This window comes from Typopeltis vanoorti, chromosome 12, assembly GCF_054136105.1.
Source record: "Typopeltis vanoorti isolate ZY-2024b chromosome 12, IOZ_Tvanoo_1.0, whole genome shotgun sequence".
Classification (NCBI taxonomy): domain Eukaryota; kingdom Metazoa; phylum Arthropoda; class Arachnida; order Uropygi; family Thelyphonidae; genus Typopeltis; species Typopeltis vanoorti.
This window is the reverse complement of record NC_143560.1, coordinates 98,155,398-98,175,780: the sequence shown is the minus strand read 5'-3', so window position 1 is coordinate 98,175,780 and position 20,383 is coordinate 98,155,398. Positions and strand designations below refer to the sequence as shown.

At 34.8% G+C, this 20,383-nt stretch overlaps 1 protein-coding gene across 3 annotated transcripts in view; it reads right to left on the bottom strand.

Annotated features, from left to right (window-relative positions):
* Elp3 (elongator complex protein 3) overlaps window positions 1-20,383 on the bottom strand; it is a 292,722-nt gene that overhangs the window by 172,018 nt on the left and 100,321 nt on the right. For all 3 annotated transcript variants that reach the window (XM_090401875.1, XM_090401873.1, XM_090401874.1), the window contains exon 9: window positions 782-862. In XM_090401875.1, the coding sequence (XP_090258001.1) occupies window positions 782-862 (81 nt within the window). The remainder of the gene's footprint in view (window positions 1-781; window positions 863-20,383) is intronic.

The following is a 20,383-nucleotide window of genomic DNA, read 5'->3' as shown; positions in this document are numbered from 1 at the left end:
TCATTTCTAATTTAGTTTAGTTTGGAGATAATTTAGTTATTATCTCTAAAGATTGGTCTAATTTAGTTACTGTCTATAGTTAGTATAATACAGCTAATGCATTAATTTTAGATGAATGAGTCTTTTAGGTAATCATATTATATCAACTAAACAAAAATATTAATTTTCACAGCATGCCTCAGGAGAAGACATAAACAGATCAACAACAGCACTACTAGGCTATATGTGATCTGGAACTGTATGATAAACAATAAATATATTAGCTGTGCTAGGGAAAAAAATCATTAAACAAAAGTTGGCTATGCAAAATTATATTTAGACTAAACTGGAATTGGTTATGCATAAATTCTGGCAAACTCTGGATAATTTGAATATCACCCAGCCACCTCAATATTCTGAAATATCACATGTACGATATCCATTTCTCTATCTGTATATTTCTGGAAGCAATACAGCATGGGCTTATATTATAGTAACTGTTATTTAGCAACTACTGTTGCTAATTAAAACTTTCAACTATTTTTATGGCATATATGCTGACCTCAAGATTTACAGTTTGCATATTAAGGAAATGAGAATAATATTGTAATTTGATTTTTTTTTAACTAATGTGAAGTGATTCTAATGATTGGCATGTGCAATTAAATAAGTCACAAAACCATACAGATAAATAAAATGCGAAATGAAGTAAACAAAAAAACTACTGGAAGCTACGTGCATTCTATTTATGGAATATTTTTTTTTCATCTCATTTATTTTTAATACTTTATTTAATACTAACCTATTTGTATCTCGAGCTATATCTTCATAGACACTCTGAACCCCAATTTCAAGTCTTGTACATCCATACTGCAACATGTCACTATGAAAAGCAAATCTATATTTTAAATCAACTGAATTTAATAAACAATGGATTAACAGAATATTATGTTTTTTCCTGCTGTTTCCCTTTCCCAATGTTTAATTTAATGTTTCGTCAGATTATTTATCAATTTCAATTCTGTCGTATTCTGTCGCTCAATCCTCTCAAACTGGTTTTTCATTTATTCTACTTACACAGTCAGCTATATCTATCTTTAGGATTGGGGGGGGGGGGGGGAATAAAGAAAAAAATTATAATAATAAGAGGACTGAGTTCGTTGGAATTATGGCCAAAACAACTTAAGATCAGTGTATTATATATGACAACTATGCAAGTTCTGGCTATTTTGCAAAAATATCAGCTTCATCTCTTCTTTCATCTTCTCTACCTCCATTTTTTGGGATAGTTTTGTTGAAGATTGTAGGAATTTTCTCCAGATTTCTGAGAGGAAAAATTCTACCATTTCTACATGAGAATGGTTAACCAACCTTCAACTGAAAAGGTCTTAGAAAGGTTATTCATATTTTAGATGGGATACAGCTCAGTTCATTCTAACCAAAGACCTGGTTAGAATGGGATCAAATCTCATTCCTTGCCTCTGTAGAACTTAATGAACATTACTGTTGTTGACTAAGCTACAGAGCTAAAGGAATATATGATATTCTGATGTAACGAAGAAAAAGGATAGATGAAAGAGTGAAGCCTAAGGATACATTGGTAGGACATTCCAAAGAAAGACCTCTGAAAATGAATGGCAGGAATTAAAAGATGACTATTATGATGAGAAGACAAAAGACCACAGAAGGACTGCACTTTCCTCTATGACAAGATTGTCATAGAGGAAAGTGAATAATTTGTTTCTCAAAATGTTCCCTGGCATATATATCCATGACTGTATACAAATGGTGTATTTCATAGACAAGTATTAAGTCAAAGTGAATTTGTCAGAAATATAATTTTTTTTATTAATATTAATGTTCATATTATGCCAGCTGGTTGGCCAAGCAGTTACTATATCTGCCCTCCAACCAACAAGTCATGAGTTTGAATTCCACTGTGGACATGGATGCTTGTGATTGTCTTTAGATGGGAGATGAATTTCATCACCCAATGTGAGACCACCATACTGCTTAATTGAGGTCTGAATGAGCTTGAAAAAAGTTTTATGTTTGGTCTCTAGAGCAGGGTTTCTAGGCTATGTAAAAACCATAATAATAATAAATAAATAAAAATAAATTATATTATAAAATTAATCTGAAATTAACAAATCTGAAAACACACCCCAACTCAACATCGCCAGAGTTAAAGATCGGTACTATCAACATAAGAAGCCTGAATGGTATAGAAATGGAGCTGGCTGAGGAATTAGATAAGTGCCAGATCGACATAATAGGGGTGACTGAAACAAAAAAGACAAAAACTGATGAGATCCTTCTGAGAAATAAATACAAAATGTTATATACAGGCAATGATAATCAAGGAAAAGGAGTAGCCATAGAAGATTTAGCCGAGGCTAAATCTTCTTGAATGGCAGGCAATTTCAAGTAGACTGATGGGGCAAATATCCGAATAGGGAACTGGACAATGAGACTTATTTGTGCCTATGGACCCACAGAAGGTTCTACTAAGGTAGAAGTGGAGGAATTTTTTGAGGCTCTAGAGAAAGCTACTGACACAATGAAAAAGGAAAAGTTGGTCCTTGTTGGGGAACTAAATAGCAGAATAAGAAATGATTGTCAGACATACAAAAATATTTTGGGAAAATTTGGAGAAAAGAGCAAAGCTAATAATAATGGCAAATATCTGTTGGATTTCTGCTCAGGACATGGACTGGTTATTACTAACTCCATGTTCCAACATAAAAATGTGCACAACTTCACATGGAGAGAAGAGGCAAGGAATAAGGAAGGTCTCATTGACTACGTTATTGTTGATAGTGATGTTTCCTCCCTGGTGCAGGACACCGGAATGTACAGAGGATTTGAAATTGGAAGTGATCACTATTAAGTCTTGAGCAGGATAAAACTGAATTTCATATTGAAAAGAATAATATGTAACAAGGTTTTAAAGCGAATAAAAGTTGAGCATCTCTCAGATGTGAACTGTAGACTAAAATGCAACACAAAGGTTATTGAAGAAAAAATGAAAGAGTTTGAGAACAGGAACCAAACCTTGAAGAAAACCCTGATTGATTCAGCTAGAGAGGCATGTGGTGTAGTTGTCTGCAAGGATAGAAAAATTAGAACTCCATGGTGGACACCGGAAGTTAAAGAGGCAGTGAAGGAAAAGAAGAAAGCATATCAAAAGTTCCTGGCAAATAAGTCAGCTTTTGCTCTTAGAGAATACAGAGACAAATGTAAGAAAGCTAAACACTGTGCAAAACTAGCTAAACAAAAGTCATGGGAGGACTTTGGCAAGAACATAGAAAATAAATATCAAGAAGGTGGCAAAATATTCTGGAGGTTTGTTGAAGAAGATTAGGAATGGAGGAAAGAGTGCTGTAAAAGGAGTTAGAGATGATAAAGGTGACATAAAAACGAGAGAAAAAGATATCCTTGAAGTATAGAGTAATTACTTTGAAAAACTGCTAAATGAAACAAGCAGTGATAACAGCACAGTGATAAAAAACACTGACCAGGCATACAGTCAGGAATACATATCCATACTTGAAGTAGAAAAAGTCATCAAAGGTTTGAAATGTGGAAAGGCAGCAGGAGTAGATGACATTCGACCAGAAATGCTGAAGTATGGTGGTATAAAAGTATTACAGTGGCTGCACTGCGTAGTTCAGAAAGATTTGACAGAGTGATGAATTCCTAATGATTGGAGTATAGCTCTAATAGTACCCATATATAAAAAGGGAAATAAAACTGAATGTTAGAATTACAGAGGTATATCCCTACTGAGTGTTCCTGGTAAGATATATGCAAGTATACTTGAGAAACGGTTGAGAAGAATTGTGGAAGAAAAGCTTGGTGAAGAACAAGCTGGATTCAGGTCAAATAGAGGCTGTCAGGATCAGATCTTCACTTTACGACATATAGTGGAGAAATCATGGGAATACAACAAAGATCTGTATTTAAGTTTTGTCGATTTGGAAAAGGCATATTACAAGGTGCCAAGAGAGAAGCTATTCAATACACTACAGTTATATGGTGTCAATGGGGCATTATATCAAGCAATACTTAGTCTTTATTTGAGTTGTAAGTCAGCAATTAGAATTGAAGGAAGTACAGGAAGATGGTTTAATGTTAAATCTGGTGTGAGACAAGGATGTACATTATCCCCTCTGTTATTCATTATCTATATGGATCACATTATGAAGGAATGTGGTATTAAACCTGATATCAAAATTGGAGATGTTAATGTCAGCTCTTTGCTTTATGCGGATGATGTTATACTTCTAAGTAAATCCGCTACAAGTCTGCAAGATTCTTTGACTAAATTGAATAGCTGTTGTAATAGATATGGTATGAAGGTCAGCAATAAAAAGACAAAGACAATGAAAATAGGCAGAATCATTGAAAATGTCAACTGTGTTGTGAATGGAGAACCTGTGGAACAAGTAAAACATTTAAGCTACTTAGGCAGAATTTTTAGTGAAGATAGTAAATTAAATATAGAAATAGACAACAGAATCAACAAAGCTGGTATGGTAGGAAGTCAATTGAATAAATTCATTTGGAATAAGAGAGAAATTAGTCGGAACACTAAATTAGCTGTATAAAAGACAGTGTTCAAACCAGTTTTAACTTATGGATCTGAGAGCTGGGGCAGAAGTAAAACACTTGACCAAAGACTAGAGACCGCAGATATGAATGTCCTGAGAAAAATTAGAGGGAGTGAACAGATGGCATCAATGGCTATATCATATTAAAAATGAGGATATTAGGAAAGAACTTGACATTGCCAGCATCCAGGAATGCGTTAGCAGAGCTAATCTCAAGTAGTATAGTCACTTAAACAGAATGGGCAAGGAAAGATTAGCAAAACAAGTGTTCTCTGCCAGGTTGGTAGGAAAATGACCCAGAGGAAGATCAAGATATAGGTGCATTGATACGGTACAAAGAGCCTTAGATGATAGAAATATAAGATCTAATAATGTTGGAGTCTTGACAAGTAACAGACTGATTTGAAGGAAAATTGTAGATAGGAAGCTAGTAATAATGTAAATTTTTCATGTAATACTATCATATCCTGTACACCCTTTAAGGGTACATGGCAGGAATTTGATGATGATGATGAATTAATAAAAAATTGAAAAAAATCCCTCGCCCACTCATGTATGCTAATGTACTAGAAGCTTACAACCTTCATAAGTAGGAATCACATAAAAAAATTAGCTGGATTATTAGTTTTAATTGAGTTTGAAAAATCAATTGTAAGCATAGCTGTGTGTGCATGTGTGCTTTATATATATATATATATATATATATATATATATATATATATATATATATGCATGCAACTGTTGAATTACTGTAGAGTGACATAACAATGTAGATGGTTAGTCCTTTATTTAACTTCAACACAAGTCATGTTTTGTGTTTGCAATTTTGTGAGATGTATTTGCCAACAGGGGTGCTTAAGGGTCAAAGCTGTATAACTGAGAGGAGACCTCCACATAGCCTTTAAAGGAATGCGGAGAACCGACCAGGGCTTCTGACCTAATGTCCAATCCTCACCTTCTCGTGGTGCACCCTGTTGGGTATCTACTTTGATACTGAACGAACGAGGATGGGCTGGCAATTTGGGATTTAGCCGACCAAATTGTATTCTTATTGGTTAAACCAAAATAAAAAATGATGGTACAACATGACAAAATTTCATGCCGGCTGGGGCGTCGCCCGGTTAAACAAGGCCCCCGTTGTTTTTGCCAGGGAACCAGGGCGAACAGCGAAAAGTCAGCTACTGGAACAAATCTGAAAACAAACCCCAACTCAACATCACCAGAGTTAAAGATCGGTACTATCAATGTAAGAAGCCTGAATGGCAAAGAAATGGAGCTAGCTGATGAATTAGATAAGTACCAGATTGACATAATAGGGGTGACTGAAACAAAAAAGACCAAAACTGGTGAGATCTTTCTGAGCAATAAATACAAAATGTTATATTCAGGCAATAACAATCAAGGAAAAGAAGGAGTAGCCATAGTATTCAACACAAAATACGAGGCTAATCTTCTTGAATGGCAGTCAGTCTCAAGTAGAGTAACGTGGGCAAATATGAGAATGGGGAACTGGACAATGAGACTTATTTGTGCCTATGGTCCCACAGAAGGTTCTACTAAGGTAGAAGTGGAGGAATTTTTTGAGGCTTTAGAAAAAGCAACTGACACAATGAAAAAGGAAAAGTTGGTCCTTGTTGGGGATCTAAATAGTAGAGTAGGAAATGATTGTGAGACATACAAAAATATTTTGGGAAAATTTGGAGAAAAGAGCAAAGCTAATAATAATGGCAAATATCTGTTGGATTTCTGCTCAGGACATGGACTGGTTATTACTAACACCATGTTCCAACATAAAAATGTGCACAAATTCACATGGAGAGAAGAGGCTAGGAATAAGAAAAGTCTCATTGACTATGTTAATGTTGATAGTGATGTTTTCTCCCTGGTGCAGGACACCAGAGTGTACAGAGGATTTGAAATTGGAAGTGATCACTATTTAGTCTTGAGCAGGATAAAATTGAATTTCATATTGAAAAGAATAACATGTAAGAAAGTTTTAAAACGAATAAAAGTTGAGCAGCTCTCAGATGTAAACTGTAGACTAAAATACAGAAATATGATTGAAAAGAAAATGAAAGAGTTTGAGAACAGGAATCAAACCTTGGAGATTCAGTGGCAAACTCTGAAGGAAACATTGATTGATTCTGCCAGAGAGGCATGTGGTGAGGTTGTTTGCAAAGATAAAAAAATCAGAACTCCCTGGTGGACACAGGAAGTTAAAGAGGCAGTGAAGGAAAAGAAGAAAGCATATCAAAAGTTCCTGGCAAATAAGTCAGCTTTTACTCTTACAGAATACAGAGACAAATGTAAGAAAGCTAAACAGTGTGTAAAACTAGCTAAACAAAAGTCATGGGAGGACTTTGGCAAGAATATAGAAAATAAATATCAAGAAGGTGGCAAAATATTCTGGAGGTTGTTGAAGAAGCTTAGGAATGGAGGAAAGAGTGCTGTAAAAGGAATTAGAGATGATAAAGGTGAAATGAAAAAAAGGAGAAAAAGATATCCTTGAAGTATGGAGTAATTACTTTGAAAAACTGCTAAATGAAACAAGCAGTGATGACAGCACAGTGATAAAAAACACTGACCAGGCATGCAGTCAGGAATACATATCCATACTTGAAGTAGAAAAAGCCATCAAAGGCTTGAAATGTGGAAAGCAGCAGGAGTAGATGATATTCGACCAGAAATGCTGAAGTATGGTGGTATAAAAGTATTACAGTGGCTGCACTGCGTAGTTCAGAAAGATTTGACAGAGTGATGAATTCCTAATGATTGGAGTATAGCTCTAATAGTACCCATATATAAAAAGGGAAATAAAACTGAATGTTAGAATTACAGAGGTATATCCCTACTGAGTGTTCCTGGTAAGATATATGCAAGTATACTTGAGAAACGGTTGAGAAGAATTGTGGAAGAAAAGCTTGGTGAAGAACAAGCTGGATTCAGGTCAAATAGAGGCTGTCAGGATCAGATCTTCACTTTACGACATATAGTGGAGAAATCATGGGAATATAACAAAGATCTGTATTTAAGTTTTGTCGATTTGGAAAAGGCATATTACAAGGTGCCAAGAGAGAAGCTATTCAATACACTACAGTTATATGGTGTCAATGGGGCATTATATCAAGCAATACTTAGTCTTTATTTGAGTTGTAAGTCAGCAATTAGAATTGAAGGAAGTACAGGAAGATGGTTTAATGTTAAATCTGGTGTGAGACAAGGATGTACATTATCCCCTCTGTTATTCATTATCTATATGGATCACATTATGAAGGAATGTGGTATTAAACCTGATATCAAAATTGGAGATGTTAATGTCAGCTCTTTGCTTTATGCGGATGATGTTATACTTCTAAGTAAATCCGCTACAAGTCTGCAAGATTCTCTGACTAAATTGAATAGCTGTTGTAATAGATATGGTATGAAGGTCAGCAATAAAAAGACAAAGACAATGAAAATAGGCAGAATCATTGAAAATGTCAACTGTGTTGTGAATGGAGAACCTGTGGAACAAGTAAAACATTTAAGCTACTTAGGCACAATTTTTACTGAAGATGGTAAACTAAATATAGAAATAGACAACAGAATCAGCAAAGCTGGTATCATGGGAAGTCAATTGAATAAATTCATATGGAATAAGAAAGAAATTAGTCGGAACACTAAATTAGCTGTATACAAGACTGTGTTCAAACCAATTTTAACTTATGGATCTGAGAGCTGGGTCAGAAGTAAAACACTTGACCAAAGACTAAAGACCGCAGATATGAGAGTCCTGAGAAAGATTAGAGGCGTGAACAGATGGCATCAATGGCAACATCATATTAAAAATGAGGATATTAGGAAAGAACTTGACATTGTCAACATCCAGGAATGCGTTAGCAGAGCTAATCTCAGATGGTATGGTCACTTAAATAGAATGGGAGAGGAAAGATTAGCAAAACAAGTGTTCTCTGCCAGGTTGGCAGGAAAACGACCCAGAGGAAGACCAAGATATAGGTGGATTGATACGGTACAAAGTGCCTTAGACGATAGAAATATAAGATCTGATAATGTTGGAGTCTTGACAAGTAACAGACTGATTTGGAGGAAAATTGTAGATAGGAATTAGTAATGATGTAATTTTTTCATGTAGTACTGTCATATCCTGTACACCCCTTGAGGGTACATGGCAGGAATTTGATGATGATGATGATGATGATGATGTATTTGCCAACAAATACATCTCACAAAGCATTTTCAGAGAAAGGAGGTGTGAAAATTTCTGAAAGATTCACACTGAGCCTCTCTAGAGGGCTATTGCTGGACAAGGAAGGCAAGGGGATACCACTTTGTTCTATTTTTCCCTAATAAGATAGCAGTATGGATTCTAAATGATAGTAAAACGTACAATGGCTCAATACTTATGCACGGCAGGGGAAGAAGCAAGGCTTCCCAGGTCATAAACCAGCGAAATCCTTGTACATTCATTGGGATGTGGAATGTGAGAACCCTCCTACAAATTGGAAAATTTGAAGAGAGAAATGGGTGTACAAGGATTAAAAATAGCCATATTGGAAATTAGTGAAATGAGATGGAATGGAACTGGAGACTTTTGGAGTGGTGATTACAGAATCATTTATTCAGGTGATGAGACAGCAAAAAATGGAGTCGCAGTGGTTCTCAATAAGGAATGGGGAAGAAGAGTAATCAACTCAGTAAAATATAGTAGCAGATTGAATAATGGTAAAACTAGAAGCAAAACCAACAAATATTATAATAATACAAGCTTACATGCCTACTAGCGACCACAGTGATGAAGTTGAGAGAGTATATGTAGATATTGAGAATCTAATCAAACTGACCAAGAAGGAAGATAATCTTATTGTCATGAGGGATTGGAATGCAGTCATTGCTAATACCTGGTATGAGGTACCAAAAAGAAGAAGATATACTTGGAAAATGCCAGGGGATATAGGAAGGTACCAAATAGATTATATTATGACAAGAAATAGATTTAAAAATCAAGTAAAATCATGGAAAAGTGACCTGGGAGCTGATGTTGACAGTGACCACAATTTGGTTTTATTGAAATGTAATCTGAAATTTAAAAAGCTGTCACAACCAAGGAAAAGGCCCAAATGGAATATAAGTAACCTAAAAACAGAGGAAAACCTGATGAAAGCATTAAAACGGGAGAGAAGGAAAAGAAAAACATAGAGGAAAAATGGACTCAATTGAATGATACAATCATCAAGGCTGCCAATGACTGCATAGGATTAAGGAAGAAGCAAATAAAAACACCATGGATCACCCAGGACATTCTAGATCTAATAGATGAAAGAAGAAAATACAAAACCTCCCTAAAGTCAGAAAGCAAAGGCAAATATAAACATATAAAAAATATGATAAATAGAAAGTGTAAAGAAGCAAAAGAACAATGGTATACAGGGAAATGTAAAGAAATAGAAAATCTAATAAAGACTGGAAGAATCGATAAAGCTTATAACATTATAAAAGGAGTAAGTCAGCAAAACAAGACAAGAAGTAAATTATCGAAAACAAACAGAGGAACATACTTATAGATAAGGAAGAAATTTTGGAAAGATGGAAGGGGTACTTAGAAGATCTATATAGTGGAAAAGATCTAGATGCCAAGGCTATAGAAGATGAAACAAGACTTGATGTGGAAGAAATTGGTCCAACTATATTAAAAGATGAATTTGAATGGACTGAATGAATTGTCAGCCAACAAGGCACCAGGCACTGATAACATTCCTTCAGAATTAATAAAATACTCAGGAAACATAACTAAGTCATACCTTTTCAAGATCATCAAGGATATTTATGAAACGGGGATCGTCCCCAAAGATTTTACACAATGCTCTATCATACCCATTCCTAAAGTAAATAATAAATTTTAAAAGAGGTATACTGTGAGTAGACATATCGATACAAAATTAATAACAGAAAAAACTCACCTACAAAGATTATTTAATAGTATAATTTTCGCCTGTGTGTCACAGGCATCTTCAGTACGTATTAAGCTCAAATTAAACAATAACTGACAATTCCAAAAAGCACCACCTAAGTAGCTGGTGTAAGATAACTAAAAAGGTCAATAAATTTCCTAAAAAAAAAAAAAAAAATCAATACAATAAAAAGTTAGGAAGGATTAGCTGATTTGTAAAGTACCTGAAAAGTCTGGACTTGCAGAACATGCCATCTTCACTAGACATAGAGTTCATTGGAGAAAGACAAGAGTTCTTCACAAAAGTCAGTTCCTCATGGAACGCTTTTATAAAGAAACATGTGAAACTCTACTTCATTCTCCTAACTTAAACAGATCCGACGGCTTATGTCTTTTATGGGAGATAGTACTTTACAAATCAGCTAATTTTTCCTAAACTTTTTTTTTTTTTTAAGGAAATTTATTGACCTTTCTAGTTATCTTACACCAGCTACTTAGGTGGTGCTTTTTGGAATTGGTAGTTATTGTTTAATTTGAACTTAATATATACTGAAGATGCCTGTGACACACAGGCGAAAATCATACTATTAAATAATCTTTGCACGTGAGTTTTTTCCGTTATTAATTTTGTATCGTTAAAGTAAATAATGCAAACAAGTGTGAAAATCATCAAACAATAAGCTTAGTATCACATGCTTCGAAAATACTACTCAAAATTATACAAAAAAGACTAACAAAGAAGGTTGAAGAATATGTTGGCAATGACCAGTTTGGATTCAGGAAACGGCAGGGGACAAGAGAAGCAATCCTAGCTCTAAGAACAGTTATTGAAAGAAGATTGGAGAAGAATCAAAATACTCTGATGGTCTTTCTTGACTTGGAGAAAGCCTTTGATAGTATTGACTGGAATCAAATGTTTCACCTCCTAAAAACAATAAAGATAGATTGGAGAGATAGAAGGCTCATATTTAATCATCACAAGCATCAAGAAGCCCTAATAGAAGCAGCCAGCAATACAACAAAAACTGCAATAGCAAAAATATGTAGAGGTGTAAGACAGGGGTGCTCTCTTTCACCCATATTGTTTAATCTGTACATTGAAGATGCAATAAATAAACTGAAAGAACTAATAGAAACAGGAATTAAGATTCTCTCTGTCTGTTGCTTCCATCATTCTTAAACCAGTCCATTCCACGATGTCATTAACCCACTCTCTAGTTGGTCTTCCACGTCTTCTCTTCCCCTCAACTTTCCCTTGTAATATAGTTCTTGTCAGGTGTCCCAAAGAACCTCTCAGAAGATGTCCTGCAAATCTAGTCTTTTTTGCATAATATTCTTTAACGGTGTTCTTTCCATCCCAACTCGTCTTAAAACTTCTTGATTTGATATTCTTTCTGTATAGCTAATCTTTTCCATCTTTCTATAACACCACATTTCCAATGCATTAATTTTTTCCATATCTCTCTTTCTTAGTGTCCATGACTCACTTCCATAACTTGCAATACTCCAAACTGTTGCTTTAACTATTCCAATTCTAACGCCTGGAATATAAAATTCAAAATAAACCTGGAAATAAATAATAACCTACTACAACAGGTATTCTCTTTTAAATATCTTGGAAGTCTTATCACAGAAGATGGAAGAAACCAATCAGATATTCAAGCACGAATAATCCTAGCCAAAAAAGTATTCTATAACAGAAGAAACATTTTTAGCAGTAAAGGACTTAGCATCCAGCTCAAAAAAAAAAGGCTAGTGAAAACATACATATGGAGCATTGCATTATATGGTTATGAGGCCTGGACTCTAACAAAACAAGACATGAAAAAGTTGGAGGCATTTGAACTTTGGTGCTGGAGAAAGATGATGAAAATTAGTTGGACAGAAAAGAAAAGTAATGAAGAAGTTCTGAATATAGTTCATGAAGAGCAGTCATTAACGAAACACATCAATAAGAGAAGAAAAAGTCTAATTGGACACCATTTGAGGCATGGGAGACTGATTACAGGAATAATTGAGGGGACTTTAGAAGGAAAGAGGCCACGAGGCAGACCAAGAATTTCATATATAAATAACATAATGATGCTAACTGGTGCAAAGAGTTATGAAGAGATAAAAAGGAAGTCACAAGACAGGATGTTGTGATGTGCTGCTATATTTACCAATCTTCGGATTGATGCACCAAAGAAGAAGAAGAAACAGATTAAGAGGTTTTAAATGTGTGATTTCAAACAAAGGATAAAATCGACTACAGGCAATGATGTGCAAAATAAAATATAAGCTTGAATATATGAAAGAGGTGAGAGAGCATAAGATAAGTACTGTAGAAGTAGTTGTTGCAGCTTGATTTTTATTGGAACATTAGCAACTTAAACTATAATGTGCTAGGAAAATAGTTAAGTATGGTTTAAAATTATATAAGACCACAGTAAAAACTACATGTCAAGATAAACTATATACAAGAAATATATAAAAGTCATGGATAATGAAAATTAATAAATAAAAAATTTCTCATTAAAAGTAATGTATTATAATTCTATATATAAAAACACATTGTGTATCAGAGGAATCAGATAAAATCTGGCTGAGAATAAGGCCAAAGGAGATTATTAAAATTTGTGCTAAAGTAATGACTGCATCTATTGATGAAATGGGACAGTCAATTGAAATAGTATGATGGTTAATCCAGAGCAGCAGTAATCACACAAAGGCATATTATGACCCCTCAATAGAAAAGAATGTTGTAAGATAACTGTGGCCTACATAGAACATCTTCCTTTCTGAGAACCCCATGTAGACCAGACTAGACTACTTGAGTTTAATTTCAGGCTTAATCTAGTACTGTAATTCTCTCTATTCCATGATGTTTGCCAATGGTAAATGATGATATCTTAGAGCAGGTATGGGCAACCTTTCCTAGTTTGGGGGCCAAATTATCATTGTCTTAGAGGCAAGGGCCAGACCAAATTATTAAATAAAATAAATTAATATTAAATGAATTAAAACAAGTTGCTACTTCATATTTCATTTATTTATAATATAATGCTTTGGTATAAAGCTCTACATAAATTTTATAATATAATGAACGACATAACAACTTAATGTGAAGATTGGCCTTGTACTTCAACTACGAGACTATCAATATTGATGTTAATATTACTTAAGGATAATCGCATAGAATTTTCGAGGTTTTCGTCCGTTATTCTTGTCCGAATTTTTGATTTATTGTATTTCATCCTCGAAAAAAACTGTTCACACGTATATGTGCTGCCAAAAAGACAAATGATTTTTCTTGAAAAGGCCCGTAAATTTGTATATTTTTCTTCCACCAAATAAAATTTATAAAAATCCGTCAAAGCAATGTTGTTAAATTGTGATTTTAGTTTTCTGGCACATTATTTACATCAGCATCCATCGGACGAGCAAATATAGCGAATGTGGAGTCTTTGTTTTTAAAGTCGGCAAAACTTGTATCAAATTGCTCTATTAGTGCCTTCAGTTTCATCTCTATAACAATTATAAGGGATATTTTTATGAGTTGCTAGAGTAGGAAAATTATAACAATTTTTAGCTCTTATCTGACTTTCCAACAATCTTAGTTTATTACAAAAAGCTTTGACATGTCCATGCAGTTCATGAACCAATTGTCATTGTTTTTGCAATATAAGATTCAGTTCATTTAGGTATCCGGTGACATCTACAAGGAATGCTAAATCACACACCCACTCATCATCTTTTACTTGGTTAATTGTGTTTCCTTTTATGTCCATAAAATCTGCAGTGTCTTGTCTCAGATCATAAAATCGTTTTAACATTTTACCTTTACTCAACCACCTCACTTCACAATAATAAGACACATCTTCATAATCTGATAATAGGTCTGCTAAATACTACTTAAATTGACAGTGATTAAGTGCACGTGACTTAATAAAGTTAATACTGGCTACTACAACTTCCATAACATTTGTGAATTTAATCGATTTTGCACACAGATTTTGTTGGTGGATAATGCAGTGAAATGTTAAATTTTCCGGATGGATCTGTAGTTCTATTGCTCTTTCATGAACTATTCCAATAAATCCCTTCTGTGCACCAACCATTGCAGGGGCTCCATCAGTGCATATGCCAGATAGTGAACTCCATTTAAGCCCAAATCTCTCAAAGACTGTGTTGACTATTTCAAATATATCTTCACCAGTAGTTCTTCCTTTTAATGGCCAAAGCGCCAATAATTCTTCTGTGATGTTGAAATCCGCATCAACTCCTCGAATAAATATTGCTAGTTGTGCTGTATCGGAGGCATCGGTGCTGTCATTCAAAGCAATTGAAAATGCTTCCAACCTAGCAATCTTCTCTTTTAAACTTTTTTTGATATCATCAGCCATAATTTCTATCTGTCGGACAACAGTACGTCTCGACAAACGAATATTCTCGAAGTCTTTTCTTTTCAGGACATATTATACTTGCAACATCCAGCAGACATTCTTTGATAAATTCTCCTTCACCAAATGACTCAGAATGCTTAGCGATTTTTTTGCTTACCACAAAGCTGGCTTTGACAATGCTGCGGTGCTGCGTTCTTTGCTACTTGAACATTTGCTGCTGGGTATCCAAGTTCTTCTTCAACTTCTATATTTCATCTTTTCGTAGTTGCCCATCAATTTTTGGGTGATCCGCATGTCTCGAAGTAAAGTGTCTCTTCAAGTTGAATTCTTTGTTGACGGATAAGGATTCATTGCACAGCAAATATATGGGCAAACCTTTATTCAGAATAAAATAATAATCCTCCATCCAGTTGTCTTGAAATTGACGATTCTCTGCATCTACTTTTCTTTTTTTTTGCAATAATCCCTGACATTGTCCCAAATTTATAAGCGATATTCAGAACTATCAAAGAAAACTGTCTTCTACACCGCAGGCACTGAACAGAACATCAATGCAGGAACTGAACAAAGCACAACACCATCGCCAGGACACGTTATAACACATTTACACATGCCGCTAGTCAAAGTGAGAAAGAGACCTTGGTTGGAGAAAACATAGCGTGTTTTGTGCAAGTCACATGACGTCAGCTTAATTTGAGTTAGCAGAACACACCATGTTTTCTCCCACCATGAATCAGACAAACTTCGCTGATATAGATTAGGGCTGGGTCAAAAGAAGTAGAGGGCCAGATCCGGCCCATGGGCCGGGGGTTGCCCATATGTGTCTTAGAGAATGAGCTGACAACTTGCAGCATCTGCAACCTTGTTTCCCTTGATCTGAAAGAGGCTTAGGATCCCACACAAGTAAACATACAAATGAATCCCCCCCCCCCCCAACCCTTAGCTGATAGACCAAGAGTTGGATCTAGGAAAACACTAAATTTCTTGAATCAGTATAAATAATTCACCTTTGGCAGAGTTTCAATTTTATGCGTTTAATGCAAACTCTATTGCATGCAGCTCAGCAATATAATTAGCACATTAGGGTGGGACCTAATTAGATATTATGATGTTTAAGAAGAAAGCTACAGACCCCACTAGAGAACTGTTTTAAAATAGATACACAAGCTATGTATGTAGAAATTAAAGACCAACAATCTTATGTGGAAGTAATTTAATTGATGTGAAATTTTTGCCAAAGTAGCAGCAGCACCTCAGTGCATTAACAATGGAACACAAAATAAAATGCAAATAAAAGAATTAATTTTAAAAAGTACCACTACAGTTTAAGCAGATACACTGTCAGTAAATTCCAAATTTTTAAAAATAAATAAATACTAATATAATAATCAGGAATTTAAAGAAGACTGATACAATATTTCCCATCTAGGGGATAACTGAAGGCCATCAGCTCTGTTTAAATTCAGGCAGTGTAGGAAGGCCTTACAGCTCTATTTGTATAACTGTTATAAAAGAAATCTACTTTTATGTAAAAAGCTTATTAGTTTTCTTCTACTGGCTATCAGTTATCCCCTTTATGGGATATATTATATCAATCTTCTGTAAATTCCTATAAATTCATATAATAACATTATGTTATTATATGAATATTTAATTTATTTTTTTAAATTAGGAATTTGCTGTCATCTGCCTTACTTATTTTGCAGTGTCGCTTTTTAAAATTAATTTTTTTATTGCATTTTATTTTGTGGCCCATTGGTAATGTACTGAGGATGCCTTCGATACTAAAGCAAAAATTTCACATCAATTAAAATTACTTTCATGTAAGTTTGAGTTTCCATCTTTAATTTCTACAAACTCCACCAGAAACTAATATTGAACTGTCAAAAATCAGAGTATTTTGCTGTGTATATATGTGCGTGTGCGTGTGTGTGTGTGAGAGAGAGAGAGAGAGAGAGAGGGAGGGAGGGAGAGAAAGAGCAGCTGGTACATAGGAGGGATGGAATATTTCTCTAATTTGCACAATGGAATGCTTAGTGGAATCAAATCATTGCAGCATTGGCTGCCCTGATGCTTGGAGTATGTACTAATGCTTTTATTCGAACAGATGTCCGTCAGTCAAATTTTCACACCATAGACAAAAAATAATTACAGACTGATCTGAACAAACTGGTTGGATAGATTAACAGTTGGTATCTTTACAATCACCAAAAGGTGAGCAAGTGAAAGCCAGTGTGATTCAAAATGGGAGGCTCTATTTATGTAATGCATACTTCCTAAGTCAGTAATATTCAGACCAGGTGATGTGCATTTAGATTTAATTAGGTTAGAATATGTAAATAAGATGTAAATAAGAAGCAATTGTTTACATGTAGATGTATTTACACAAGGGACATTTATAAAGAACATAAACTGAATTTTCAGTTTATATGTACATAAAAACAGTGCTAATTCTTTCTATATTACTCCTAGACAAAATATGAAATAAAACAAGCAATATAAATATAAAAAAACAAACCTTAAAGAAAATGTAAATCACTGGAAACTATTTAGTGTTATATTTACTGTTCATTTATTTTGGATAAAAAAAAAAATCATGTTGAAAGTTTTTAACTTGGTTATATAAATAAATTAAAGATGCCAAGAAATTATCTTCTTGATTTAATCCTTTATCCAAGTGTAAGCAAACAATGTTTGCATATGAAGTATCTTCATGACTGGGCTACTTGTGTATAGAGACCAATGAATTCACATCAATTGCCTTAGTATCCTATAATGCATATCCTTTCGGAATAATGCTATGCATTATGGGAAGGACCAATACCCAGACTAGTTTCAACCTTTATTGAGGTCTCATCAGTGGGAGCCAGACCCAGAAGATATACTAAAGAAGTTGAAGTAATGAAGAAATCATCATCAAATTCCTGATATATACTCTCAAGAGGGGGGGGGGGGTAGGATCTTATGGCAGTACAACATGAACAGTTACATCATTACTAACTCCCTATCAACAATTTTCCTCCAGATTAATCAGCCTACTATTAACAACATTCTAATATTATCAGATCATATTAATTTTCATGGCTATTTTGCCAATTTTTCTTTAGGAGTACTGCTTGTATAATGTCATTGTCTTTTTACTCAATTTATTTAAGGCATTATTGATATTTGGACATGCCTTTGTAGGATGTTCCTACAAAGATATGTCCAAAATTATCATCATCATCAAATTCTTCTCAGTCAATGAGACATCTTCAGGGATTATAAAAAAACTAATGTAACATAAAAACAAATAACAAACAATACTAAGAACAACCACGTGAGTGACACTCAAGTCCTGTCTAGGTCTTGAGTGCCACCTACAACCGCCCTTAGAGGACGGTTGTAGGTGGCCTGGAATGTAAAGTGGGGCCTCTGGTGCTAAGCGTTTCCTAAATCTTAGGAAGCTTAATGCTTAAGGCACTATATTTGTTAAGATTTGGTTGATTCCTGAGAGCTGCTGCTGCTGATTCTAAGAATAGTCTTTCTCTTTTGAATTTGCTGTGGTGGAGCAAGGTGGTTTTTTCCATGAGATCCTGTGGGTTGTATCCAAGACATGGTCAGCTAGGCCTGACTGACCATAGTCGTGGTTGCAAATGTATGACTTATGTTCCTCCAGGTGGATAGTAGTTGATTTGCCTGTCTGTCCAAAGTACGGCGGTTTACAGGAACAGGGTACTTTATAGACTCCAGGCACTGAGAGAGAAGGGAGCCGATCTTTTTTAGATCAGCTCCCTCTTAGATATGCCATCACCATACCCTACATCCGTGGCACATCTGAAAAAATAGCCAAGATTTAAAAAAGTACAACCTACACACAGCATTTAAGTCCCAAGTATTGCTACCCTTATCCGCTCCACAAAAGATCAACTCCCTCCTATCTCAGTGCCTGGAGTCTATAAAGTACCCTGTTCCTGTAAACTGGTGTACTTTGGAGAGACAGGCAGATCAGCTACTATCCACCTGGAGGAACATAAATCATACATTTGCAACCATGTCTTGGATACAACCCACAGAATCTCATGGGAAAAAACCACCATGCTCCACCACAGCAAATTCAAAAGAGAAAAACTATTCTTAGAATCAGCAGTAGCAGCTCTCAGGAATCAACCAAATCTTAACAAATATGGTTGCATTAAGCTTCCTAAGATTTGGGAAACGCTTATCACCAGAAGTCCCACTTAATATTCCAGGCCATCTATAACCGCCCTTAGAGGGCACAACACCTAGATAGGACTTTAGTGTCACCCACGTGGTTGGGGCTTAGTATTGTTTGTTATTTGTTTTTATGTTACATTAGTTTTTTTGTAATCCCTGAAGATGTCTCATTGATTGAGATGAAATATAGGAAGAATTAAATTCTGTTTTTAATCCTTTCTGAGTGCTGTATACAATCCATTAAGCCTCCAACATGATTTTGTTGATTCTGTTGCTATTTCGATATTTAATTTATTGTATTCACTGAAAATTGTGCCTAAGTAGCTGAAATGTTTTGCTTGTTCTATAGGTTCTCCATTCATGATGCAATTGATATTTTCAATGTTTCTGCTTTTCATTATCTTTGTCTTGCTATTGCTGATTTTCGTATCAAATTTATTACAACAGTTACTCAATTTAGTCAGGGAATCTTGCAGACTTACAGTGGATTTATTTAAAAGGATAACATCATTTGCATAAAGTAAAGAGCTGAGATGAACATTTCAAATTTTAATATCAAGTTTAATACCACTTTCCTTCATAATGTGATCCATTTTCATTGATAATGTACAAGGATGTACATTATCCCCTCTGTTATTCATATAGATAATGAATAACAGAGTGTATAATGTACATCCTTGTCTGACACCAGATTTAACATTAAATCATCTTTCTATATTTTCTTCAATTCTAACTGCTGACTTACAACTCAAATAAAGACTAAGTATTGCTTGATATAATTCCCCATTCTCACCATATAACTGTAGCGTTTTGAAAAGCTTTTCTCTTGGCACCTTGTCATATGCCTTTTGCAGGCCTACAAAACTTAAATACAGATCTTTGTTATATTCCCATGATTTCTCTACTATTTGTCATAAATGAAAATCTGATCCTGACAGCCTCTATTTGGCCTGAATCCAGCTTGTTCTTCACCAAGCTTTCCTTCCACTATCCTATTCAACTGTTTCTCAAATATATTTGCAAAAACATTACCAGGAACACTAAGTAGCGAAATACCTCTGTAATTCTCACATTCAGTTTTATTTCTCTTTTTATGTTTGGGTACTATTTAAAGCTATACTCCAATCATCAGGAATTCGTCCCTCTGTCCAATCTTTCTGAACTATGCAGTGCAGCCACTGTAAGACTTTTATACCACCATACTTCAGCATTTCTGTATCATCTACTCCTGCTGCCTTTACACATTTCAAGCCTTTGATGGC